The sequence below is a fragment of the Odontesthes bonariensis genome, chromosome 20 (genome assembly GCF_027942865.1).
Source record: "Odontesthes bonariensis isolate fOdoBon6 chromosome 20, fOdoBon6.hap1, whole genome shotgun sequence".
Lineage (NCBI taxonomy): Eukaryota > Metazoa > Chordata > Actinopteri > Atheriniformes > Atherinopsidae > Odontesthes > Odontesthes bonariensis.
In genome coordinates, this window is record NC_134525.1 from 3,512,683 (window position 1) to 3,540,590 (window position 27,908).

The 27,908-nt window shown below is 40.5% G+C and overlaps 2 protein-coding genes across 2 annotated transcripts in view; both read left to right on the forward strand.

Moving 5' to 3' along the window:
• Window positions 1-12,714, forward strand: part of nfx1 (nuclear transcription factor, X-box binding 1) — a 28,714-nt gene extending 16,000 nt beyond the window's left edge. The window contains exons 17-23 of the mRNA XM_075452160.1: window positions 125-198; window positions 1,311-1,412; window positions 3,606-3,743; window positions 3,819-3,885; window positions 6,611-6,756; window positions 6,846-6,950; window positions 8,643-12,714. Of these exons, the coding sequence (XP_075308275.1) occupies window positions 125-198; window positions 1,311-1,412; window positions 3,606-3,743; window positions 3,819-3,885; window positions 6,611-6,756; window positions 6,846-6,950; window positions 8,643-8,718 (708 nt within the window). The 3' untranslated portion in view covers window positions 8,719-12,714. The remainder of the gene's footprint in view (window positions 1-124; window positions 199-1,310; window positions 1,413-3,605; window positions 3,744-3,818; window positions 3,886-6,610; window positions 6,757-6,845; window positions 6,951-8,642) is intronic.
• Window positions 12,715-13,095: 381 nt separating this feature from the next.
• The window catches only part of smarcd3b (SWI/SNF related BAF chromatin remodeling complex subunit D3b), an 81,590-nt gene continuing 66,777 nt past the window's right edge, over window positions 13,096-27,908 (forward strand). The window contains exon 1 of the mRNA XM_075452239.1: window positions 13,096-13,367. Within this exon, the coding sequence (XP_075308354.1) occupies window positions 13,356-13,367 (12 nt within the window). The 5' untranslated portion in view covers window positions 13,096-13,355. The remainder of the gene's footprint in view (window positions 13,368-27,908) is intronic.

Sequence of the window (27,908 nt, forward strand, 5' to 3'; positions counted from 1 at the left end):
ATGCCAGAGGCAGCTCTCCAACAGACAATGAGACCTTTCACGGCTGCAGCTCTCGCTCGCAGGAACACGGATTCAAACGCTGCGGTTCAACACGTCTCATTACTTATGGAATTTCTGTTTGCAGGTGGCGCTGCAGTGTGGCTGCGGTCGGAGGAAGGAGACCGTCGTCTGCACGGAGGCGACCAGTTCATATCAGAGGTGGGTTCCCCTCCTCGTGTGTTGGCCTTTCCAACCTTTGGACGTGTCGGTTTAGATCAGGGCTGTTCAAATGGCGGCCCGCGGGCCACATGCGGCCCAGAAGTAATAACCCGAGTGGCCCAACTTGTGGTTCAGCCAAAAAAGCAGAGAAAAACCATGAAAAACACAGATTGCCAAAATTCACTCAAAATTCCTACGGTAGATCAGAAAGTGAATGCAACACTCCACGTAGCCTAGCAACAGACAACCAACCCACAAGGCAGCGCGTTGTTCTGAAAGTTACTGATGGAACCATGTTAGCAGCTCAACTCCAACTGAAAAAGTTCGTCTCTCTCAACCCTCAGACGAAACATTGACGGTGAAAATCGGCGTTTTAACCTGCCTGGGCGGACAGATACCGTTTTATTTTACCACCATCTCCACACGCCAAACCTATGTGTTTACTTTGCAATGACTCTGTTGCGGTACTTGAGGAGTTTAATGTATGGAGACACCACCTGGAAAAACACCCGACTTTCTCAAATCTCAAATGAGGACCTCAAAAGTGCAAAGTTTAATTGCGTTGTAAAACTTTGTTTTTTTTTATTCTGTTAAACGCACCTTGTGATGTGCTACGGACAGAAATACGACCAGAATGTTACTTTGGTTTAATTTAAAAAGGGAGACAACATTTTGTGACCAAAATATTCTTTTTAGTATTTTAAAGTGAAAAATGGCATCGCTGTTACCTCAGGTTCTATTTATTTAGAGAAGTTTTTAATGCACTTTTTGATGTTCTTATGTCAGATATGTTTATTTCATTCAAAAGAGAAAACCATTTCATCACCATTGATGTGCACTTTTTGTTTTAATGCCCGGGTTATTTCAGGAGTATTGCGGCTTCCTCAGTTCATTTAAAAGTTTTGAAATGTGTTTTACAAAGAGGGGAAATGATGAATAAACATCACGTTATTTCTTTATATTTGTGTTGGTTTGAAATTTGTCATCACCTCTTCCTTACTAGCCGCTGAAAATGTTCGGCCCAGCTTTAAAGTCTCGGTTTTAAAATCTGGCCCAACTGAATTTGTAATTGAATAGCCCTGGTTTAGATGTTCTTCTGTTGGCGTCTGCAGGTACGCAGCCATCACCATGGCCAGTAAACTCTCAGACATGCAGCTCGGCGACTCGATGGACATCGGGCCGCTCCTCACCAAGAAGGAGTTGAAACAGACGAGGTAAAAAAAAAAAAGGAAACTCGTTGCTTTCATCGTTCTTAAAAAGTCTTAAAAAGACTTAAAAAAATTTAATTTAAGGCCTTAAAATGTCTAAATTTCTCTTGAAATCTCTTAAAATGTCTTAAATGCGATTTTGAAAGGTCTTAAAAATGTATTTTTTATTTAAAACAAATTTTATAACTTCAGTTTTGCTTGTAAATGTTTAGATTTTTGAGGACGGAACTAATTAATCGAGCACAACCTGCTCTATAGTTTGCTGTTCGTGGTTGCTCGCAGCGCCGTGACTGAGGAGCGGCTAAGCAGCTAACGCTTTGTTTTAGATGGGTAAACGCTAATCTGACAGCTTGTGGCTTCAGAACGAACAATTTACCTTGTGGTTGAAGCTGGTTGATGGAAATATTTATGAAGCACACAAGAAAAGTGTGAAACTTTTCAAGGCTTTGGAGTCCCACGCCAAATCTGAAAGGCATAAAGCGGTCTTTTTTTCTTTTAAATATTTTTTTGGGCTTTTATGCCTCTTAATGGACAGGACAGTGAAGAGAGACAGGAAGCTGGGGGCAGAGAGAGGGGGAATGACATGCAGCTTAAAATGCTAGCAGCAAACGCTTTCCATCAGCCAGTTATTCCACATCAGGATCTGGACCATCGAGGTCCATGCAGAGCATTTACCCACAATGCATTTCGCTCCTGCCCGAGCCGAAATCAGCCGGCCTGAAGCTGATTTCTCTTAAGCTCTAAACTCTGTAAACTTTAGCAACATTTGAAACATTTTCAGGTGAGAAAGTAGTCGTTTAGATCCCCAACGTGTTGAAAACCTGACAAAATACCGGCTGTTTACAATTTTGTTCCCACGAATTCGGCGCTACTAAAGCTAGCCGCAGTGAGCAACGCACTTCCTGTTATTTTCACAAAATAAAATACCCGTTGCCTTTTATCATAGGGAAAGCCATTACCATACAATTGGTGCTTTTGTTTTGAGAACAGGAAGTGAACCTACCCTCGTTGTAGCTAGCTTGAAACTGCCGTTTTGACAGGAAATGACGATCGGCGACGTCACGTTACGTTGCATTTTGGGTAGTTTGAGTATGAGTAGTAACCTCATGATGCATACCCAACATTTCAGAGAATCTAGTATGCATCCGGGAACTTCTCGCTTACTCAAACTCGCATACTAACTCAAAAAGTTAGTATGAGTAGTGGGAGTAGTATGTGGTTTCGAACACAGCCAGTGGGGTCACATGGCGCTGAAAGGATCGGATTATTGGCTAAATTACAATCAGAATGAGTTGAGCAAGGGTAATTCTCCTTGGATATATGGCGGTGAATGAATGGGATCAGAGGCACAAAGCGTGTCATACCCCGGTATGATAGGTGGCGCTGTACCCATTCCAGCTGTTGCTAATAGAGCCACTTCCTGTTGACCTCTTCACCACCAACAACAACAACAAACTCAGGCATTGGAGAAAGATGGAGAACGCAGAGCCAGATGAAGCTACGTCCCTCTACATTTGGTCTGTGATGAGCTGCTTGTTGCACAAACTCGATGCCCAACGGAGCATTCTCCATCGCGTTGTTTGTTTCTTTCTGACGGCGACAACAACAGGAATATCGTCTCCTTTGACTTCCGGGTCACGACCCCGGGAAAACATCTGGAGCATGCGCAGAACGCAAAGTCTGATTCACCACGTGCTTCAGCGTCTACAAGCAGGTTTAGAGTGACTTTCAACCCAGTTATCTCGGGGTCTGAATCCGATCCAATCCAGTTTATAGTCAGATTAAGGTGTCTACATGCACTTAATAACTCAGTCTGATTGTAATTTAGCCAATAATCCGATTTCTTTCAGTGCCATGTGACCCCACTGAGTGATGACCTGTTCCAGACCATGTTCCCGGATTCTGAGATAGCCAAAACGTTTCAGTGTGGAAAAGACCAGATTTGGATTAGCTGATTTCATAAAGAAAGACCTTTTCGACGAATAAATTCATGTATTTTGCACGTAATTCCGATCCTCCTTTTTGTCAGTATGGTGTGAAATGGGTCTTAAATTGTATTAATTGTCTTCTTAAAAAGGTCTTTGACTTGTTGAAACCTGCAGAGACTCTGTGGAAGAGCTTTTGATGCTTTATTTTGATGGGTTTAGGCTGTTCACCGTGAAATGTTCATGTTTTACTGTCTTCTGTAACATTTCTCAGGCTTGAATGTGATCAGGAGTGCGCCACTTTGGAGAGAAACCGGCGTCTGGCGGAGGCTTTGCAGATAGACTCCTCCTCCGACCCCTTCAACGTTCGCTCCACGTCCGTTTACAGCGACAGCCTCAAGGAGGACGCCAGGTAAGCCGCCGCCCGACCGGTGACCGCCGCCCAAAGTCCACGCGGATCACCAACGCTCCTCTGCTCATCTTTCAGAAAGGACCTGAAGTTTGTCACAGAGGTCGAGGAGGAGTTCAGGAGTCTGGTCGAGCTCGCCAATAAGGTAAAATGGTTGCTTTAAAAGCTGTAAACGCGTAATCAGATGCTCCCTCTGATCGTTTTATTGGGTTTTTATTCACACTCTGAGGGGGAATCACCTTTTCAAGCTAAATTTCGTTGATTTAGTCATTTTATTTAGTTAAATTTTTTTATTTTAACCCAACTTAATGCTGAATACTGCTGCAGCGTTAGCTTTTACATCTTCTTGGAGCTCATAAACATCCCTGAGATGTTTTCAGGGATTATTTGGGAGGATCAGCACCAGCATGGGCGTCGCACCCGTGGGGTGCAGCAAGATGATTTCACCTTTTTAAATTTTCAATGTCCAAATAAAGTTTTAACAAGTCATAAAATATTTTTTAAAGACTCTATACCCTCTTTAGAATAATTCTATCCAGATTTGAGCAGTGTAACTATTGTAGTTTCCATGCAGGACCTAGTTTAGGGCGATCAAAATGCAGTAAAATGGCCCTGTTCTGCATTTTTACAAATCAGAAAAAGGTTTCACAAATCCCAAACAAGGTTTTAATGAATCTACAGCCTCTTCAGAATAATTCTATCCAGATTTGAGCAGTGTAACTATTGTAGTTTCCATACAGGACCTAGTTCAGGGCGATCAAAATGCAAAAAAATGTAGTAAAATGGCCCTTTATGCCCATCCATTTAATTCACAAATCGGATGCAAACTTGAGCGTCATGTCTATGGGCTTGATGTGCCCCCCCTGTAACACCCCCACATTTAAAATCACTGCTCCACCCCTGAGCACCAGCACAGTTTACTTTCTAAAGTTCTCGTTCTCCACGTGAACGCGACTTGTTTTTATTTCTTTAGGACCCCTGGAGACAAACACAATGTTTGACTCTTTGTCCCTGTCGTAAACATCAAATTATTTTCCGTCTGCGGCCCAGTTTAACCTGTTTTAACGTTGGCTTCTGCCCCTCGCAGCGCAGAATCGTCCTGATATTCATTTCTGACCCACTTACTGAACGTTCTGCTGTATTTGGACCAGTGGACCTTCACAGTCCCACCGGTTGTTGTTGCTCTCAGACTTCTGATGAGACCACGCAGCTTCTCCAGTTGTTGTTTCTATCGTAGCTGCAAAGATGACGATTAAAAGATGGTTGTGAGTTTGGTTTAATGTCGGTGGAGTCTGCACCGCAGCTGTAGAAGCGACAGCAGGGAGTCATTTGTTAAAGAATTCAACATTCAGTAAAGATGCTTTTAGCTGAAAAAGCCGAATTCTGAAGTTCTAACTCCTTAAACAACATGGCTGCTGTAACAGACTCATAAGCCGCATTCCTACTGTAGGAACGTTTTGCAGTTCCTGGAACCATTTCAGCTCCTTCTCCTCGGCTGGGTCTGTTCTGGTTTCCATAGCAACACATCTGACAGAGGTGTTTGGTGGCTGGTAGCTCCGCCCCTTGTCATGTTGTCAGGCTGAAATGTTTCCTCATACGACACGGACACAACCTGCGCGTGGGGACCTTGATGGGGACTGATGCGCAGCCGTCTGCGACAGCGTCGTGTTACTTTAGCGCCACATTCAACAACAAAACAAAACCCGGTAAAAGTAAGGAGAGAAGAAAAAACACCACCAAGAAGCTAACATGGAGAGCGGGGAGGCCACCGTGTTCATGGTCTGCATGATGGTGATATTAATCATGGACGATCACATCGGGCGTCTAACATGGAGGCTGGAAGAGCTCACAGAGAGAGTCAGGAGACGCAGGATGGAGCGCAGGCCGTACTTCTTGGTTTCATGAAGGAAGGAGAGCAGAGCGCCGCAGACAAAGGAGACGACGTGGAGGTTTAACTTATTAAACACGAGCAGGTTGTGTCCGTGTCGTATGAGGAAACATTTCAGCCTGACAACATGACAAGGGGCGGAGCTACCAACCACCAAACACCTCCGTCAGATGTGTTCCTATGGAAACCAGAACAGACCCAGCTGAGGAGAAGGAGCTGAAATGGTTCCAGGAACTGAGTGGTCCCGAGTTCCTGTATGTGCGAATGAGGGAAAAAACGGTTCCTGAAAAGGTTCTAGGAACTGCCAAAGGTTCCTTTTGTTTGGAAAGCCCTGATCGTCTCCTTGTATTTCCTTTTTCCTTCAGTGCCTTCAGCAGGGTTGTTGAGTTTCCTGTTGCTTTGATCTTATCCCGAAATGTTAATTCATCACCAACCGAATCTCTTTGGATCTCAATGAATCGCAACTCAAAGCGACTTGGAGTTATTGAAAGGTTTAATTAAATTAGCTGCGCCCTTGTTTAAACCTCGGCCTGTTTCTGTGTGGGCTCCTACTTTCCCATAAATAAAGTTATTAAATCTACGAGTCTCTCCTCAGTTCCAGGCTTGGCTCCTGGATCGGGGCTGCTGCGTTCCAACATTACTCTTGATTTTCACCCCAATTACTCATGTTCAGATGTAATAAGAGCGAACATAACGGACTGGTTAGCCGTTTGCTCAGTAAGTTTTGGTCATTGTTCTGTGATTAAAAAGATAAAAAAGGCGGCATTCCTCTGTAAAATGCCATTAAAACACCTGCAGTTCCAGCACATTTGCTGCCTTGATGGGTTTTCCTGCAGGCTGCTGATGTGTTGCAGAATTAGCGCTAATTGTCCGACGTGGCGATGTCCCCGGAGGACAGAAAGAAGTCGGCCTCATCGAGCATGAAATGCTCCTCATTATAAATCTCCTAATGGAGATGCTTGCATGTTGCTGATGTCTGCAGGGTAAACAGCCCAAGAGGAGCCACTGCTTCCCGCCCATGAACAGAGAACACCGGAAAATCATCCACGAGCTGGCCGAGGTCTACGGCGTGGAGAGCGTGAGCTACGACAGCGAGCCCAAGCGCAACGTGGTCATCACGGCCCACAAGTACGAAACCACACAAACGCTTTTTTATCCCTAATAAAAGTGCCGATCGGGGCTCTGAGGGTGCGCCTGTGTGTCTTTGGTGTTGGCAGAGGGAAGTCGGCCTGTCCCAACTCAACGCTGACATCGGTGATGGAGCGGGAGCTGGTGGCGAGGGCGCCGCCGCCCATCGCTCACATCAAGCAGCACAGCAGCAAGTGAGTCTTCCTCTGTGGTTTAAAGGAGCCGCTGAGTCACAGCGGCTCACTTCAAAGCCGTCCCGTAGGTTATTAAAGGGATAGTTCGCCTCTTTGGACATGAAGCTGTGTAACATCCCATATCAGCAACATCATTTCTGAACATCTTCTTACCCCCTGCTGCGTCCTGTGAGCAGAGTTCCAGCCTCGTTTTGGTGTTGATGAAGGTAGTCCGGCTAGTTGGCTGGGGTTTAAAAAATAAAGCGTTTTGCTTCTCAAAACAATATGCGTTCAAAAGAGTAATACATTTGCATCACAAAATCGTTCTCCAGGAAAAAGTCAGACCTCACAATCTCTTGGCCCTATTTTCTCTCCCTTCGTATCACTGCCTGCTGTGTAGACCGAAGTGCAGACCGAGCAGCAAACGCCGTAGCAGGCGTCTTTCCTTTTCTTTTCTTGTTTCCTTTCCTTGTCTTTCCTTTCCTTTTGTTTCCGTTCCTTCTCTTTCCTTTCCTTTTGTTATATTTCCTTCCTTTTCTTCCTTTCCTTTCCTTTTGTTTCATTTCCTTCCTTTCCTTCTCTTTCCTTTCCTTTCCTTTTGTTTCCTTTCCTTCTCTTTCCTTTCCTTTTGTCTCCTTTCCTTCTCTTTCCTTTTGTTTCCTTTCCTTTTGTTTCCTTTCCTTCTCTTTCCTTCTCTTTCCTTTCCTTCTCTTTCCTTTCCTTTTGTCTCCTTTCCTTCTCTTTCCTTTTTGTTTCCTTTCCTTCTCTTTCCTTTCCTTTTGTCTCCTTTCCTTCTCTTTCCTTTTGTTTCCTTTCCTTCTCTTTCCTTTTGTTTCCTTTCCTTCTCTTTCCTTTCCTTCTCTTTCCTTTCCTTCTCTTTCCTTTCCTTTTGTCTCCTTTCCTTCTCTTTCCTTTTTGTTTCCTTTCCTTCTCTTTCCTTTCCTTTTGTCTCCTTTCCTTCTCTTTCCTTTTGTTTCCTTTCCTTCTCTTTCCTTTTGTTTCCTTTCCTTCTCTTTCCTTTCCTTCTCTTTCCTTTCCTTTTGTCTCCTTTCCTTCTCTTTCCTTTTTGTTTCCTTTCCTTTTGTTTCCTTTCCTTCTCTTTCCTTTCCTTTTGTTTCCTTTCCTTCTCTTTCCTTTCCTTTTGTCTCCTTTCCTTCTCTTTCCTTTTGTTTCCTTTCCTTCTCTTTCCTTTCCTTTTGTCTCCTTTCCTTCTCTTTCCTTTTTGTTTCCTTTTGTTTCATTTCCTTCCTTTCCTTCTCTTTCCTTTTCTTTTCTTTTCTTTTTTTTTCTTTTTTTTTGTTTCCTCTTGTTTCCTTTCCTTCTCTTTCCTTTTCTTTTGTTTATGTGCTGTGCAGACCGAGCAGTCCCCTGCTTCCGAGCAGCAGGCAGTGATACGAAGGGAGAGAAAATAGGGCCAAGCGATTGTGAGGTCTGACTTTTTCCTGGAGAACGATTTTGTGATGCAAATGTGTTACTCTTTTGAACGCATATTATTTTGAGAAGCAAAACGCTTTATTTGTTAAACCCCAGCCAACTAGCCGGACTACCTTCATCAACACCAAAACGAGGCTGGAACTCTGCTCACAGGACGCAGCGGGGGGTAAGAAGATGTTCATAAATGATGTTGCTGATATGGGATGTCACACAGCTTCATGTCAAAAGAGGCGAACTGTCCCTTTAAGCGTCTTATTTCTGTTCCGGTTCTTCTTCCAGGGCGGCGAGTGGAAACACCTGGTCCAAGATGGTGAAAGAGGAGCCGGTCATAGATTATTTTGATGTCCAGGACTGAAGGGAAATGGCTGCTTCCTCAGTCGTGTTCATCACGGATGTGATAATAATTCCTCCGGCTGCATAATCACATAAAGTTATGTTTGGAAATATTGGAAAGACGTCGGGGGGGATATTCTCAGGAGATCTGGGAATACCCTGTGTCCAGTGTCCACTCCACTTTACATTAAACTCCATCCAGATTGCACACATTTCCAGGCAGATGGTGTTGAAAGCTGCTTTCTTTTCTTTGCGATTGAATAAAAAGTGAATTCTTCTGTATTTAACGTCTGCCAGTGTTTGCTCAGCTGACGTGTCGGCAGGTTTCAGGTTTCCTGCTGGTGCTGGGCCACGGCTCCGGTGTTAAAGCTCTCCTGATGGAGTGCGCTGCGCTGCGCTTTGTTTGAAGCTCGGCTTCGACCCAGATGTGTCGCTGCACTTTCTGAGCAGTGGAAAGTGTTTTCAGGTCAGCTGGAGCTGCAGCAGACCTGCCCGTTGGATGCTGCTTTCCAGCTGATACGTGGTTTTAATCATTTAATACTCCTGCAGCCTCCAGGGTTACCAGTTCACATGGATTAGTGTCACTCAGATGCCGACGGGACACAGACTGGACACTTGGAGTCTCAGTATTTAGCCTGAATCTTACCATGTACCACACCAAGCGTTGGACTGTTTTGCTCTTGTGTCCAAAGGAAATGTTCTCATTAAGTTGGTGTAAAAGTGATGTGAATGACGGGTTTGAGCTGTTTCTGCTTTACGTTTTGATGCTGAATGACTCAAACTTCTGGAAATTAACTGTAAAACAGTTACATTCCATCAAAGGTTTGTTTAGTAACTGTTTTCCCTGGAATTGCTGCCTCCAGGTCTTTGAGGTTGGAAGGCGTCCTTGTTTTCATTCTGGGCTCTGCAGGTCAGGTCTGGACCCTGGTTCTGCCATCCCATGATAATATGAATCAGTTACCATCCCAGTTGCACCTTACAGGGCGCTGGCTCGTTGGAAAAGCAGCTGCTGCCCGAGGCTGAATTTGTTTTGCAGGCTGAAGTCTTCCTCTTGAGTCTTCTGAGCTTCATCCAGGGTTCAGTGTTTACCTCGAGGGCCGTCCAGTTGAGTCTGAGCACCGCCTGCATCTGGGTGCATGCACAGTGCAGGACTGGCTCCAATAACGCTGGAACACCTAAGCCCACCTGAACACAGAACATTCTGTGGTTCGTCTTTTCAATCCTCGTGGAAGAATAACCCGAACAAGTCACAGTAAACGGCATCGAGAGAAGAGAGAACAACGTCACTTCTGCAGAGAGACTTGACGATGGACGGCAGTGGAGCTTTTAACGAGACAAACTGAAGCGTACATCTAAAGTGGTCGAGAATCTGAGGAGGGAACTTTCCGATCTCAAAGACGAGGGAGTCATCTCTGAAGAAGTCCTCAACCACTGAAGCATGTAAAAAACCAACTTTGTTCCCACTTATAAAAATAACTTGATTGCTGTGATGGCAAAGAATGCGTTTGCTATTGATTCAGTAAGAAAAAGGCTGAATAATGGCTAAAATATGGAATAATATGAGTTCCATCATAATGATAAAAGAAGAAAACTAAAATAAATGAGGAAATGTAACGTAGAACACAATAAAGATGAAAATATGGATTAATATGAGTTCCATAATAATAATAAAAGAAGAAAACAGTCAAATAAATGAGGAAATGTAACGTGGAACACATTACAGATGAAAATATGGAATAATATGAGTTCCATCATAATAATAAAAGAAGAAACTAAAATAAATTAGGAAATGTAACGTAGAACACATTAAAGATGAAAATATGGAATAATATGAGTTCCATCATAATAATAAAAGAAGAAACTAAAATAAATTAGGAAATGTAACGTAGAACACATTAAAGATGAAAATGTGGATTAATATGAGTTCCATCATAATAATAAAAGAAGAAAACAGTCAAATAAATGAGGAAATGTAACGTAGAACACATTAAAGATGAAAATATGGATTAATATGAGTTCCATCATAATAATAAAAGAAGAAAACAGTCAAATAAATGAGGAAATGTAACGTAGAACACATTAAAGATGAAAATATGGAACTCTGAAAGGTAAAAACAACTGGGGCAGAACAGAAGTGACAGGGGAAAAGTCTAAATATACATGGAAATGACAAAAGAAAATGAATATGTTTGGCTTTTACTTGTCTGAAATAGGACATATGATGGAGTAAAATCCCCTCTCTGTTCTTTTAGAGCTTTTATTCGGATGTCTGAAGTCACAACAAGAAAAAACATCTTGTTTTGGGTCCCATAATCTGAAAATGTGACATTTAGTGAGCCTTCATAAGGACATATGTCTGAATACAGACGGTGGAAAAATAGTAGTTTTAGTTTTACTGGATCTCAGTGCTGCATTTGATACAGTTGACCACAATATATTACTGAAACGACTGGCGAACCGGGAGAACTGTACTAAACTGGTTTGAAACACTTAGAGAACAGGAAGAATCACATTTGGAGTTCCCCAAGGTTCCATCCTGGGACCTCTTCTGTTTAACATCTACACGCTCCCACTGGCACAGATTATAAAAAACAACAAAATAAACTACCATAGCTATGCAGATGACACGCAGATATACATTACAATGTCACAAAGCTTGAGTTTCAAAACTTAATCACATTTTAACTCTATTGTTCTTATCTCTTTCTCTTTTGTTTCAAATTTAAATCGTGCTTTTTATTTCTACTGTTTTAATCTGTAAAGCACTTTGAATTGCCTTGTTGAATTGTGCCGTACGGATAAACTTGCCTTTCGTAATGCTTTACAAGTTCTTTGTTTGATATTTTTATCCCACATGTGACTTATAATCGATGTAGAATCATGTTTTAACCACTTGTGTTACCTCAACACCTCTCTGGTGCCGTAACAATATGCTTCTAGGGTTATTAAGCACTACAGGTGAAGAAGAGTGGAGCTGAGTTCAGGCATGATTTAATGGTGGAAAAAGAAGCTTAAAATGTCCTTATTTGTTGCTTGTTTTGGGTTATTTCTTTTTTAAATTCCCACATTTTTCCCAATTTTTTTTAAAGCGTGTGTTCTTTTTTTCTCTCACTCCTGTCATTCCATAAAACAATGTCTTTGTTTTTTATGTAATTTCCAATAGAAGTTCACTAAATATCCAGATATGTTGCATAGTATGAGCAAATTGAGAGTTGAAAATAGCTTATTTTCATGCAGATAACAGGCGTATTGTGACCTTTATGGTAAATGTAATTTAATCTTCCCAAATTAGTGTTCCCCGTCCTTTTAAAACCACCATAAAGGAGCGTTTTTGTTACTTTTGAGCTATGTATTAATAGTCTGAATAACCAGATTGTATGTATCATGTCATAAGTGCTTAGTGACATGATAAACTGATTCTGGGAAGTTGTTTTTTTCTTTGATGGTCATTATAAGGGAGTTTAGACCCGGACTAAGAGATCTGAACACATCACAGCAGCTTTAAAATCTTTACTCTGGCTTCCAGTCAGTCGCAGAATAGATTTTAAAAGCCTGCTGATGGTTTACATCTGTGATCTGTTCAGAGAATATAAAAAATAATGAAAAAATAATAAAAAAAATAAAAATAAAAATAATAATTAAAAAAGAAAGAAAGAAAGAAAAAAGAGAATATAAAGCCAGCAGAGCTCTTAGATCCAAGGACTCAGGTCAGCTGGTCCAGTCCAGAGTCCAGACTAAACATGGAGAAGCAGCATTTAGCTGTTATGCTGCAAACAAGTGGAACAAACTGCCAGTGGAGATTAAACTTTCACCCAATGGAGACATTTTTAAATCCAGATTAAAAATATTTCTTTTCTCATGTGTCTATGCATGAAATCTGCACGATATCTTTGAACTTATCTGGACTGTTGCTTGTTTTTAAATTCATTTAAATTATTTTATTTGTTTCTCTTTCTATTCTTTTATGTATTTTTAATGCTTCTTCCACTCCCTGCTACAATGCTTTTATTTTATGTGAAGCACTTTGAATTGTTTCTACATGAAATGTGCTACAAATAAACTTGACTTTGTCTTTGATGGTCATCATAAAGCAGATTTTTCAGCCCACTGTTGCCATTTAACGGGTTTAATCACGCGTTATGATGGCAGTTAACTCCAACTTCTAAGCTTTTCATGCAGGGCTCCTCGTTGGAAGGTGAACAGAGCCTCTTTGTTCTCGCGCTTTTTGTCTTTAAATATTAAAAAAATCTTTGCTGGAGGTGAAGGAGAACCTGAAGCCCAGCGCCTCACTCTCAGTTTGAACAGCCATCAGCTCCCCCCAAACCGCTCATGTGGATAATTTGATGACACTCCCTGCCACTGGTAATTTTTCATTATAGCGACTCTCCGGCAGAGACCGCGCCTGCGCTCCTGCTCGCTTCCGAACAAGGCTTCACCAATCCTGGCTCTGGCTCCATCCCCGGCTCGGCGTCCCACAGGCCAGCGCTAATAAGTCGCTTAGCTGTCCAGTAATGGGGAAGTGATTGGGAGACGCTGCTGTGTGAAAGCCGTGAGGAAGTTGAGGGGAAGCTCCACGCCGCGCCGCGCCGCCGCACCGCTCCACAGACGCGGACACATCCCACAGTTGCTGCTGTTGAGTAGCCGGAAAAGCGCATAGTGATGGAGAGAAAGGTACGGATGCTTATGCTATCTTGGGATACATTAGCACATTTGTTTCATTCCACATCACTTTGGTCCCCGCTGCCCGTGGATCTGCATCCACCATTGAAACTAATATTTTTTCTACCCTGCAGGCGCGTTGCCGGCCGGATTAGTGCGCACTGGAGTTTTTCTCCCTTTTTCTCCGCGTCTAGCTGTAATTTATTGTGCGTCTAGAAAAAAAAAAGAGAGAGAGAAAGAGAAAGAGCTGCCGGGATTAATTTCCCCCCGTGTCGTGGTTTATTTGGGATTATTCCAAGGCTTGAATCGGCGTTGTGCACAGCGTTGTGGGGCATATTGAAGAAGGAGTGGGATGTGAGTGTTTGAGGGGGTTGTTGCAGGCTCCAGTGCTCCCTCTCAGCCTGTCTGCATCATCACACAACACAGGGTATAGTTGCAGCACCTCCACCCCCTCCACCTCCCACCCCTCCCCGTTTTGCGGCCGACGCAGACACCAGCGCGCGGTTTGTTAACCTTGACTGGTGTGGAAACAGACACGGGATGCACGGTGGATCCCTGCCGAGAGGACCCACCATCCTCTCACTTCTCCCGGCATGCCTTACATTTGTCCCCCTTCTGCACCCTCCCTCCCTTCCTCCCTCCCTCGCTGTAATCCAGGGCCCACTCAGTGATAAAAAAAAAAAAAAAGAAAAAGAAAGAAAGAAGCTGTGTACTCAGGGCCGCTGGTGCCCCACAAGTGTGTTTTAGATCTTGCAGGGAAAGTTTCAGTTTCACTGCTAATCTGCTGGCAGGCCTGCTGAATCCTGGCGTGTGCATCTGAAGCCAGATCTACTCATGCTGATTCAAAGGAAAATCTCCTTTTATAAGTTAAAGCTGCAGTCAGCAGCTTTATGTAAATCTCCTTTTTTTCTATGCAGACTCTAACCTACTGAGAAGCAAATAACCTCCCTTGGCATATATTTACCTTTCTGATAAGTTTTTTTTCTCCACCTTTTTGATAAAAGATGCCAAGATGAACAAGTCACCCCTCCCACGCTCGCTGTAAACTTGGCTTATATTTTCTGATATAACCAGCAGCACAGCAAGTGTTTCACCTCTTATCCGCAATACAAAATGTTCCCAGCCAGTCAGATAAAGCCAGATTTGAACAAACGCTTTCCAAAACGAGGGTTTTAAAAACCGTATACGGCAACCCGAACAGCAATGTTGTCTGCATACCAGGTTTTCTGATGTTTTCCTCGGCTTTCATCGACTGGTGCAACAACTCTACTTCATCATCTGTCCACACAAATGAGTCATATTTATTTTTAGGGGAAACTATCAGGCCTCGGTTTTCAGTCAAAGCTAAGCTACGTTGTCTACAGATGGGTTTGTGTGCAATGCCGTTTCAGAAGTCATTTAGAAGTAAATGTCCTAACCCATCCTAAACAAGATGGATGAACATCAGTGGTGTGATCTCTGATGCAGACCTTATCTCAGGCAGCGTACGCATCCAAAGATTTGTATGCATGTAAATGTTCCTTTGCATAAAAAACTGGTCTTCTCAGGGTAGTTTCTCACTCTGTAATGTCTAAACGTTTGTTGTCAAGAACAGTGCCAGGATCCATATATCTATATGTTTAATAATGACAATATAATCTACCTTGTGCTGTAATGGGTGCCAGCAGCTGTCACTGCTGCATCGTGCTCAGAGGAGGCGTAAGTTCTGTTAAACGGCTTTATCGTGACTGTTTTCACTTATTCAGACCAGCGAAATTTAATTTACCACCTTTACAATGTCAATAATCGAGTAAAATTATTCAAAAATATGTGCAGGTCACATTTTCCACAACTCTATGTTACACTTTGAACTATGAAGTGGAGTTTTATGGTTGAGTTGTTTCATTTTTGGTTATTTAAGGAGGTTTTTTTTGTACAATCTCATGACTGCCAACTGTGTTTTTGGCCCCGGCTGCATGCACAGGCAGTAATGTCTGTATACAAGAAACCCATCTATGACAAATGTGAAGCTGACATCACGTGCCGGTTTGTTTGGACGCCATATTGTGTGTAGTCTGAATGCACGAGTCCTGAATTCTAACTTCAAACTCTGGGATCAGCCTGTAAAATCATATATTTGTCCCTTCTTAATCTGCATAACGGGGTAAAAAAAGATGGAATTGACTCCATTTGTAGGTGGAGAGCAATCCTTACAAGATGGTGCTCCTGATATTTTTTTAAATAGTTAGTTTGTCTAACCAATTAACCTCTTGGTCACTAATATATGTCTTTTTAAAAACTATATAGGTCAATGTTGTTAGTTTCAACTGAGTTTTGGCTTCGAGCTAAACTAAACTAAGACTGCGTTATTTCTAATATGATGATCGAACAGCCTTTAAGCAACAGCTGTAGATACATATGTGTTAGTTGTTGTTGTTGTTGTAGCCGTTTAAACACTTGCAAACAGATTTAAAGTGTAAATGAATTTCGATATTTGCTAATTCCCATTTGATGTGTTTATGCTGAGCTTGGCTGACAAGTTTCTGGGTGAAGCTTCATAATTAACAATCAAACTAAGTGTTATTGATCTTTCAGCTCTTTACAAGCAAAATGTGAAACTAACCATTATCAGTGAAGTAAGTGACTTCTCTGTAAGAACAGGAAGGCCTTACACCAGCCAAGAAATTATATTTCAACCTCTGTATGCTAAATGCTAAGCCAGTCGCTTAGCTTTGGTTGAAACAGCTTGTTTGGCTGCGCACAATCAGGCACATAGACTCAATTTATAGATGAATCAACAAGATATTGTGTTTTTATCAGAGAGTTTCAGAAGTTCTTGTGTTTTTTGTTATCTTTGGGCAGAGCTGAGCTAGCTGAGCTAGCTAAGCTAAGCGAAGCTAAGCTAAGCTAAGCTAATGGGCTGCTGGATGTAGCTTAGGGTCACAGGAGTTGTGTCAGTCTTCTGTTTCCATGTAAAACGCATAAAATATCCTTTAAAAACAAGTTGAGCAGGAGTCATAAACATTTTATTTTTAAACTTACGTTCATTAATCACGAATAGCTTTCTCTTTTACGGCACACAATCTTTTCTTTAAAGCTTAAAACCTTTACTGTAGATTTATTAATGAGGAGAGATGGATTATTTTTCATGCTCTATATGAAAAAAAACTCTTGCTTTTGGGTGCAATGCATTAAATAATGATGCATAACCACTGCTGTTTTAGAAATCTTCCCTCCATATGGACTTTCTCCATATACATCTAAACTTTACGATATTTCTTTAAAAAAGACGGATAAATAGGAACTTTTCCAGGTCTGTCGTACGGCAGAAGTGTTGGGTCGGTTCTTGTCGGCGTTCCCTCTCTGACAGAAGTGGACTAAAATAGCTGCTTCGAACTGCAGTCTTCCCTTAACCAGCTGCTGGCACAGATATTAGCCTCAGTATAAGGAAAGGAGAACAGTCCCATTAGTATGCAGTGTGCCCTCACAGCTTCTATGGTCTGATAGCAGATCGGAGCATCAGCTCCTTTTACAGACTGTAAAGGAGCTGAATGCTTTTTGAGGGAAGCCACACACACGCAGTCATGTTTGAAATGTAGTCATCAGGGTCACGCATTGTTTCGTTCAGTCTGCGTCTCACCTCCAGACTTTCTCATAAGTGAGTCAAACTTTTTCTTTTTCACACTTTGTCTCCATCGAAGCTGATTTAGAAAGACTGGAAGCTGCACATTTTGTTCACCCAATTAAATGTTCCCCTGGCTTTGTGTTTCGTGTTATTTTCAGGGATAAACGGACAATAGAGCACTTCCTTTTTTGGCTAGCGGGGGACCGTGTTGGCTCAATGGATGTTTGTTTCTGCGGAAACCAACGAGCGTACAGCGAAACGGGGAGAAATTATTGATTTCATTGAATGGGAGAGCTGAAACAATCGGTCAATATCTGAGATTTTCTGTTGGACGGAGAAATGTAGAGATACCATCTTTGATGCTTGAATGTTGCACAAAAGCTTTGCACAGGTTTTTATACACTGAAAAAAAACAACTCATAAGATTTACTTTGTAAATAAAACCCTTTGTAAGTATTTGCACTCAAATGATTTAAGTAAGATTTAATGCTGCAATATCAAGTACATTTTACTTACCATAAAACAGTTTTGAAGATATTAAGTAACATTTACTTAATTACATCCAAGTTTTAAGTTATATTTATTTAAACAAATTAAGTAAAGCTTACTTGTTTTTCATAGGCAGGAACATAATTTTACTCAAAATTTTAAGTAAATGTTATATATCTGTAGTATTTGCTGTTATGAAGTAACTTAGTAGATTTTAACGATACACTTTCAGAGTAAAGTTTATGTAGTATTTCTAGGTTTATGTACATACAACTATTAAACATTTAAATTGTATGAGGAAACCTAAGTAAAACTTACACTTCCCCCATAATTCATGTATTACGTTCATAAAATGTTTAATTTTACTTAAGAAGCTGTAGTTCTTACTGAATCTTAAAAATACAAGGTAGAGATTATGACAGTTACTCTAATAGAGTTTACTTCACCAAAAAGTCACTTTTTTCAGTGTATATTTTATAGATGCAGGATAATCAGCAGCAGCTAAACTATAACTTGTAGCACTATTTGCACAATTTTTACCAGCTTAACAGTATTTTTGCCCTCACTTCCTTAATAAATTATGCAGAAATGCACTCCCTGCAGTGCAGAGTGTCGCATGAGCAAAGTTACATTAATCTGTGGCTACTTGCAACCTATAAACACGATTCTCTCACAGCTCTGCGAACCTCCCCTGCCGCTTTAACAGTAAAATGATAGATTTTATGTTTCATAATGGAACGCTTTTCAGTCAGACTCCACATGGTCTGCTCCTGTATAGATTTCAGCAGTGTTTCTAATCACTGCTCTCTCACCTAAAGCCTCGCTGTGTGTTCTTTTCAGCTTGAATATAACGTTTATCACTGTGTAATGCTCCAGTTTATTATGTGGATAATGGCATTTGTGCTGAGACATATGGTCTCAGTCCTAATGGTCCCTCGGTCCACAGAGCAGCTGGGTGACCCACTTAAAAGCAGCAGTTCAATACTGCACCCTGCTCTGTTGTGGAGTTGGCTGGAGCCGAACATTTGAAAGTGGCTGCAGAACGTGTGCACATACATGTCAGATTATTATCAAAAGTTTTAATTATTCAGATGCACGAGCAAAACAAAAAGGTTTTATTGAAAGAAAAGAGGAAAAAAACAGCTTATTATTTCCTCATTGACCATTTGATTCTTAATTTTGGCCTCTGAAGCATCAGAAAACTGTGGAAATCCCTCCTGACGGCACGTTGCTGGGAAACCAGAAGGCATTTTTATTGGCTGCACCTGGAAATGTTCACAGGAAGATGACACGCTGGATGTGGCAGTTTAGATGAAGTGCTGAAGCCGTGTGGACTCGCCTGCTTTTGTAGCTCATACCGTCTAACTTAATATAAATGCACCAGCTGCTGTTTGAAATGATCTCTGTGCTTTGGGTATTGCTAAAAATATTTGTTTATGTGAATGTACGGGATGTTATCTCCCCTTCCTGTGTGTCGTGTTTCACCGTTGGAGCAGAGATAAACATTGATTTTCATAGAAGAAATACCTGTTAGCCTGGGAAAGACCCAGAAAGTCCTCTACAGCCGCATGTTTTTCTGATTTCTGGCTGAAAAAATGGATTCAAATCGACAAAACAACAAACATTCACAACAGCATCTGAGCACGTTCCTGCTCAACTTGTGAACTAAAGGTTTACACTGGAAAAAATACCCCTCCAAAAATATGTAAAAAAACAACAAATACAAGACGTTTTTGCTTGAAATAAGCAAAAAAAAATCTGCCAATGGAACTAGTGAAAATCGGCTTGTCAAGATTTCTTGAAATAAGATGTGATATTTAGGACTTTGAGATAAAAGTGATCTTGAAATTAGCTTAAAAACCTCTTCAAATGTCAAAAAAGAGCTTGTTTCATATGAAATCCGACTCAAAACAATTTGTTTTCAAGACTTTTTCATTTAACAAGATATTCCAGATGTATTGTCTTCAAACAAGTCCCTATATCTGGCTGAAATAGAACTTGTTAGGCAGTTGTGTCTGATATTAAGTGTAATGAGATATTTTGGCTAGAAATGAGACAAATATACTTGGTAAGACTTTGATTTTTTCCAGTGCATTTCAAGATGATACCAAGATATTCGTGTCTTAATATGAATGTAGGGACACAGGCTCTCTGTGTTCTTCTTCTTCATGTCTGATTTCCGTCTCGTCTTGAATCGGCGCTGCTCACGCCGCCCTCGCCCTCGTTCTGTCGCCTCCGTCTCCCGTCCAACGTGGGCAGAGTGGTCCTGAAAGATCGGGGCTAACACTGAACCGGGATGCCGAGAAGGAAAGAAAGACGTAGAAGTAGAACTCTGCGACCAGATTTCTGTAGTTTAGGAATTATTTGTAGCATCCTGCCAGTTCTGTATTTCTTCCTGTTGAATTTTTTCATTCAAAACGAGTGCCTGTTTCCTCTTTGTGTCCCGAGGAACTCGCCGAATCCCCTTTTTTCTCTTTCTAAAACTCATTTTCCTTTCACTTTTCCCGCTGAATTGTTCCCGTCTCGGTTCACCAGCTGCTGCTCCACTTCTCAAGTCGCCCTAAGTCGGCGCTGCTCTGACGCCATTGGCTGCCGGCTCTGAACGCCGGAGCAGATTATCCCCGTTGCCATGGTTACAGCAAACAGGAAATGCCCCGAGGCAGGTAATGCTTGGAGGCCCGTCACAGTGTGCTGTTTGTTGCCGGCGGGGAAACTTGCCTCATCTTTCCATCTGCCGCTACACAATGGCTGAAAGAGCTGAACCATAAACCCTCACTGGAAAAAATGCCCCTCCAAAAATAAGTAAAGAAAACAACAAATAAAAGACGTTTTTTGCTTGAAATAAGCAAAAAAATCTGCCAATGGAACTAGTGAAAATCGGCTTGTCAAGATTTCTTGAAATAAGATGTGATATTTAGGACTTTTGAGATAAAAGTGATCTTAAAATTAGCTTAAAAACCTTTTCAAATGTCAAAAAAAGCTTGTTTCATGTGATATGTGACTCAAAACAATTTGTTTTCAAGACTTTTTCATTTAACAAGATATTCCAGATGTATTGTATTCAAAAAAGTCCCTATATCTGGCTGAAATGGTGCTTGTTAGGCAGTTGTGTCTTATATTAAGTGTAATGAGATACTCATTGAGACAACTATACTTGGTAAGATTTAGATTTTTTCCAGTGCTGAAATCTAAGGTGGAACCCAGACTCCTTATCTGCAGCCTCTGGGTTTTGGTGCTCATAATGCACCGCGGGAACTCTGCCTCTTTCTCACCTGCTTCCTCACAGTTTATTGTAGAAACTCACTTTGATCAGAAACTATCGGCAGATGCCCTTTTTCATTTTTCTGCCGTCACGGGAGACTTTTCTCTCTTTCTCTGCAGGTTCCTCTTCACTGCCTCGCTTTGAGCAACCAGCAGTGAAATGTTCCTCTCCTTTCTCTTTAATCCCCCCCTCTGTGAAGGTGCAGGTCGTGCTTTTGTAGAGCCCCTTTGATGGGGGCTGATGGCTATTGAGTTGCTCAGCGCGAACTCTGGTCTTTAAGCAGCTTGAGCAGAGTTTTGTGTGCAGCTCTTAAACTGAGGAAAGAGAAGTGAGGGGCCCAGAAGTGGGAGGTAATCAGATTTTCTTCATGGCCTCAGCGCAGTCCATATTCCCCCTTGTGCACCCCATCTGTCTGTGACAATAATGTTGACGAGGGCAGGTTCGTGGTTTCTGGTATGTAAACTTTGCCACTGGGAACTGCATGTTGTTCGTCAGCCCTCACAGAAGATTTTACGCTCTTTCTGTAATTGTTCGGTGAAAAAGGAGGTAAAATAGTCCCACTGTAGATCTCCTCTGTCGTCTTTAGCCGGTTATTGTTGCATCAAATCATCAGACAAACAGCAAAGTTATCATTGCTAACAGATCATAAACAAACTAAAGAGACCCTAAACACAAAGCAGCTTTGGTTACTTTTTACTTTATTTATTCATCTGTGCACTGTTCTCCCTGGTGTAGAGAGGGCGAGGCTCATCTGAGGACGGGGTGCCACATACCAGCACTGCTAGAATCCGTTTCACCACAGTTCTTGGGTTGTTTGCTCATGTGAGCAGCGCCGAGATTCAAATTTGATTAAATATCTCATTCAGTTAAAAACAAATAACATCAGGGTTGTTGTTTTTTCCAAACTTCAACATAGATTTACATTACATTACATTACATTACCGGGGCGGCTGTGGCTCAGTGGTAAGAGTCGGTCGTCCAATAACCGGAAGGTTGGCAGTTCGATTCCCACTCTCGCCACTCAAAAAAAAAGATTGGTGGAACTGATAGCTGGAGGGGTGTCAGTCCACCTCCTTGTCACGGCTGAGGTGCCCTTGAGCAAGGCACTGTACCCCCCATGCTCCCCGGGCGAAAGTGCGTAAGGAAACAAAAAGGGGAATAAAGAAACAAATAAGTGCGTAAGGAAACAAATAAGTGCATATGGAAACAAAAAGGGGAATAAAGAAACAAATAAGTGCATAAGGAAACAAATAAGTGCGTAAGGAAACAAATAAGTGCGTTGGAAACAAATAAGTGTGTATGGAAACAAAAAGGGGAATAAAGAAACAAATAAGTGCGTAAGGAAACAAATAAGTGCGTAGGGAAACAAATAAGTGCGCAAGGAAACAAATAAGTGCGCAGGAAACAAATAAGTGCGCAAGGAAACAAATAAGTGCATAAGGAAACAAAAAGGGGAATAAAGAAACAAATAAGTGCGCAAGGAAACAAATTAGTGCGTAGTAAACAAATTAGTGCGTAGTAAACAAATAAGTGCGCAAGGAAACAAATAAGTGCGTAAGGAAACAAATAAGTGCATAAAGAAACAAAAAGGGAATAAAGAAACAAATAAGTGCGTAAGGAAACAAATAAGTGCGTAAGGAAACAAATAAGTGCGTAGGGAAACAAATAAGTGCGTAAGGAAACAAATAAGTGCGTAGGGAAACAAATAAGTGCGTAGGGAAACAAATAAGTGCGTAAGGAAACAAATAAGTGCGTAGGTACACAAATAAGTGCGTAAGGAAACAAATAAGAGCGTAAGGAAACAAATAAGAGCGTAAGGAAACAAATAAGTGCGTAAGGAAACAAATAAGAGCGTAAGGAAATAAATAAGTGCGTAAGGAAATAAATAAGTCCATAAGGAAATAAATAAGTGCGTAAGGAAACAAATAAGTGCGTAGGGAAACAAATAAGTGCGTAAGGAAACAAATAAGTGCGTAGGGAAACAAATAAGTGCGTAAGGAAACAAATAAGTGCGTAGGTACACAAATAAGTGCGTAAGGAAACAAATAAGTGCGTAGGGAAACAAATAAGTGCGTAGGTACACAAATAAGTGCGTAAGGAAACAAATAAGAGCGTAAGGAAACAAATAAGAGCGTAAGGAAACAAATAAGTGCGTAAGGAAACAAATAAGAGCGTAAGGAAATAAATAAGTGCGTAAGGAAACAAATAAGAGCGTAAGGAAATAAATAAGTGCGTAGGGAAACAAATAAGTGCGTAGGGAAACAAATAAGTGCGTAAGGAAACAAATAAGTGCGTAGGGAAACAAATAAGTGCGTAGGGAAACAAATAAGTGCGTAGGTACACAAATAAGTGCGTAAGGAAACAAATAAGTGCGTAGGGAAACAAATAAGTGCGTAAGGAAACAAATAAGTGCGTAGGGAAACAAATAAGTGCGTAGGTACACAAATAAGTGCGTAAGGAAACAAATAAGAGCGTAAGGAAACAAATAAGAGCGTAAGGAAACAAATAAGTGTGTAAGGAAACAAATAAGTGCATAAGGAAACAAAAAGGGAATAAAGAAACAAATAAGTGCGTAAGGAAACAAATAAGTGCGTAGGAAACAAATAAGTGCGTAAGGAAATAAATAAGAGCGTAAGGAAACAAATAAGTGCGTAAGGAAATAAATAAGTCCGTAAGGAAATAAATAAGTGCGTAAGGAAACAAATAAGTGCGTAGGGAACAAATAAGTGCGTAGGGAAACAAATAAGTGCGTAGGGAAACAAATAAGTGCGTAAGGAAACAAATAAGAGCGTAGGGAAACAAATAAGTGCGTAGGGAAACAAATAAGTGCGTAAGGAAACAAATAAGAGCGTAGGGAAACAAATAAGTGCGTAGGGAAACAAATAAGTGCGTAGGGAAACAAATTAGTGCGTAAGGAAACAAATAAGTGCGTAAGGAAACAAATAAGTGCGTAGGGAAACAAATAAGTGCGTAAGGAAACAAATAAGAGCGTAGGGAAACAAATAAGTGCGTAGGTACACAAATAAGTGCGTAAGGAAACAAATAAGAGCGTAAGGAAACAAATAAGAGCGTAAGGAAACAAATAAATGCGTAAGGAAACAAATAAGAGCGTAAGGAAATAAATAAGTGCGTAAGGAAACAAATAAGTGCGTAAGGAAACAAATAAGTGCGTAGGGAAACAAATAAGTGCGTAGGGAAACAAATAAGTGCGTAAGGAAACAAATAAGTGCGTAGGGAAACAAATAAGTGCGTAAGGAAACAAATAAGTGCGTAGGTACACAAATAAGTGCGTAAGGAAACAAATAAGAGCGTAAGGAAACAAATAAGAGCGTAAGGAAACAAATAAGTGCGTAAGGAAACAAATAAGAGCGTAAGGAAATAAATAAGTGCGTAAGGAAATAAATAAGTCCGTAAGGAAATAAATAAGTGCGTAAGGAAACAAATAAGTGCGTAGGGAAACAAATAAGTGCGTAGGGAAACAAATAAGTGCGTAAGGAAACAAATAAGTGCGTAGGGAAACAAATAAGTGCGTAAGGAAACAAATAAGAGCGTAGGGAAACAAATAAGTGCGTAAGGAAACAAATAAGTGCGTAGGGAAACAAATAAGTGCGTAGGTACACAAATAAGTGCGTAAGGAAACAAATAAGAGCGTAAGGAAACAAATAAGAGCGTAAGGAAACAAATAAATGCGTAAGGAAACAAATAAGAGCGTAAGGAAATAAATAAGTGCGTAAGGAAACAAATAAGTGCATAAGGAAACAAATAAGTGCGTAAGGAAACAAATAAGAGCGTAAGGAAATAAATAAGTGCGTAAGGAAACAAATAAGTGCGTAGGGAAACAAATAAGTGCGTAAGGAAACAAATAAGTGCGTAAGGAAACAAATAAGTGCGTAGGGAAACAAATAAGTGCGTAGGGAAACAAATAAGTGCGTAGGTACACAAATAAGTGCGTAAGGAAACAAATAAGTGCGTAGGGAAACAAATAAGTGCGTAAGGAAACAAATAAGTGCGTAGGGAAACAAATAAGTGCGTAGGTACACAAATAAGTGCGTAAGGAAACAAATAAGAGCGTAAGGAAACAAATAAGAGCGTAAGGAAACAAATAAGTGTGTAAGGAAACAAATAAGTGCAGAAGGAAACAAAAAGGGAATAAAGAAACAAATAAGTGCGTAAGGAAACAAATAAGTGCGTAGGAAACAAATAAGTGCGTAAGGAAATAAATAAGAGCGTAAGGAAACAAATAAGTGCGTAAGGAAATAAATAAGTCCATAAGGAAATAAATAAGTGCGTAAGGAAACAAATAAGTGCGTAGGGAAACAAATAAGTGCTTAGGGAAACAAATAAGTGCGTAGGGAAACAAATAAGTGCGTAGGGAAACAAATAAGTGCGTAAGGAAACAAATAAGTGCGTAAGGAAACAAATTAGTGCGTAAGGAAACAAATAAGTGCGTAGGGAAACAAATAAGTGCGTAAGGAAACAAATAAGAGCGTAGGGAAACAAATAAGTGCGTAGGTACACAAATAAGTGCGTAAGGAAACAAATAAGTGCGTAGGGAAACAAATAAGTGCGTAGGGAAACAAATAAGTGCGTAGGTACACAAATAAGTGCGTAAGGAAACAAATAAGAGCGTAAGGAAACAAATAAGAGCGTAAGGAAACAAATAAGTGCGTAAGGAAACAAATAAGAGCGTAAGGAAATAAATAAGTGCGTAAGGAAACAAATAAGTGCGTAAGGAAACAAATAAGTGCGTAAGGAAACAAATAAGTGCGTAAGGAAATAAATAAGTGCGTAAGGAAACAAATAAGTGCGTAGGGAAACAAATAAGTGCGTAGGGAAACAAATAAGTGCGTAAGGAAACAAATAAGTGCGTAGGGAAACAAATAAGTGCATAAGGAAACAAATAAGTGCGTAGGGAAACAAATAAGAGCGTAGGTACACAAATAAGTGCGTAAGGAAACAAATAAGTGCGTAGGGAAACAAATAAGTGCGTAGGTACACAAATAAGTGCATAAGGAAACAAATAAAAGCGTAAGGAAACAAATAAGAGCGTAGGTACACAAATAAGTGCGTAAGGAAACAAATAAGTGCGTAGGGAAACAAATAAGTGCGTAGGTACACAAATAAGTGCGTAAGGAAACAAATAAAAGCGTAAGGAAACAAATAAGAGCGTAAGGAAACAAATAAGTGCGTAAGGAAACAAATAAGAGCGTAAGGAAATAAATAAGTGCGTAAGGAAACAAATAAGTGCGTAAGGAAACAAATAAGTGCGTAAGGAAACAAATAAGAGCGTAAGGAAATAAATAAATGCGTAAGGAAACAAATAAGTGCGTAGGGAAACAAATAAGTGCGTAAGGAAACAAATAAGTGCGTAAGGAAACAAATAAGTGCGTAGGGAAACAAATAAGTGCGTAGGGAAACAAATAACTGCGTAGGTACACAAATAAGTGCGTAGGGAAACAAATAAGTGCGTAAGGAAACAAATAAGTGCGTAGGGAAACAAATAAGTGCGTAGGTACACAAATAAGTGCGTAAGGAAACAAATAAGAGCGTAAGGAAACAAATAAGAGCGTAAGGAAACAAATAAGTGTGTAAGGAAACAAATAAGTGCGTAAAGAAACAAATAAGTGCGTAGGAAACAAATAAGTGCGTAAGGAAATAAATAAGAGCGTAAGGAAACAAATAAGTGCGTAAGGAAACAAATAAGTGCGTAGGGAAACAAATAAGTGCGTAGGGAAACAAATAAGTGCGTAGGGAAACAAATAAGTGCGTAAGGAAACAAATAAGAGCGTAGGGAAACAAATAAGTGCGTAGGGAAACAAATAAGTGCGTAAGGAAACAAATAAGTGCGTAAGGAAACAAATAAGTGCGTAAGGAAACAAATAAGTGCGTAGGGAAACAAATAAGTGCGTAAGGAAACAAATAAGAGCGTAGGGAAACAAATAAGTGCGTAGGTACACAAATAAGTGCGTAAGGAAACAAATAAGTGCGTAGGGAAACAAATAAGTGCGTAAGGAAACAAATAAGAGCGTAGGGAAACAAATAAGTGCGTAGGTACACAAATAAGTGCGTAAGGAAACAAATAAGTGCGTAGGTACACAAATAAGTGCGTAAGGAAACAAATAAGAGCGTAAGGAAACAAATAAGAGCGTAAGGAAACAAATAAGTGCGTAAGGAAACAAATAAGAGCGTAAGGAAATAAATAAGTGCGTAAGGAAACAAATAAGTGCATAAGGAAACAAATAAGTGCATAAGGAAACAAATAAGTGCATAAGGAAACAAATAAGTGCGTAAGGAAACAAATAAGTGCGTAGGGAAACAAATAAGAGCGTAAGGAAACAAATGAGTGCGTAAGGAAATAAATAAGTCCGTAAGGAAACAAATAAGTGCGTAAGGAAACAAATAAGTGCGTAAGGAAACAAATAAGTGCGTAGGGAAACAAATAAGTGCGTAGGTACACAAATAAGTGCGTAAGGAAACAAATAAGAGCGTAAGGAAACAAATAAGTGCGTAAGGAAACAAATAAGAGCGTAAGGAAACAAATAAGTGCGTAAGGAAACAAATAAGTGCGTAAGGAAACAAATAAATGCGTAAGGAAACAAATAAGAGCGTAAGGAAACAAATAAGTGCATATGGAAACAAAAAGGGGAATAAAGAAACAAATAAGTGCGTAAGGAAACAAATAAGTGCGTAAGGAAACAAATAAGTGCAAAAGTAAACAAATAAGTGCATAAGGAAACAAATAAGTGCGTAAGGAAACAAATAAGAGCGTAAGGAAACAAATAAGTGCGTAAGGAAACAAATAAGTGCATATGGAAACAAAAAGGGGAATAAAGAAACAAATAAGTGAGTAAGGAAACAAATAAGTGCGTAAGGAAACAAATAAGTGCAAAAGGAAACAAATAAGTGCATAAGGAAACAAATAAGTGCGTAAGGAAACAAATAAGAGCGTAAGGAAATAAATAAGTGCGTAAGGAAACAAATAAGTGCGTAAGGAAACAAATAAGTGCATAAGGAAACAAATAAGTGCGTAAGGAAACAAATAAGTGCGTAAGGAAACAAATAAGTGCGTAAGATTTCTTTCCTCATTTCGCACATAAGGTCCTCCTCTGAGTATTTATTAGCAGAAAACGAGAAACCAGACAGCTGATGCCTGTAAAAATGTTCAGATATGATTGAAAAGTAAAAGCTTTTAGCCTCT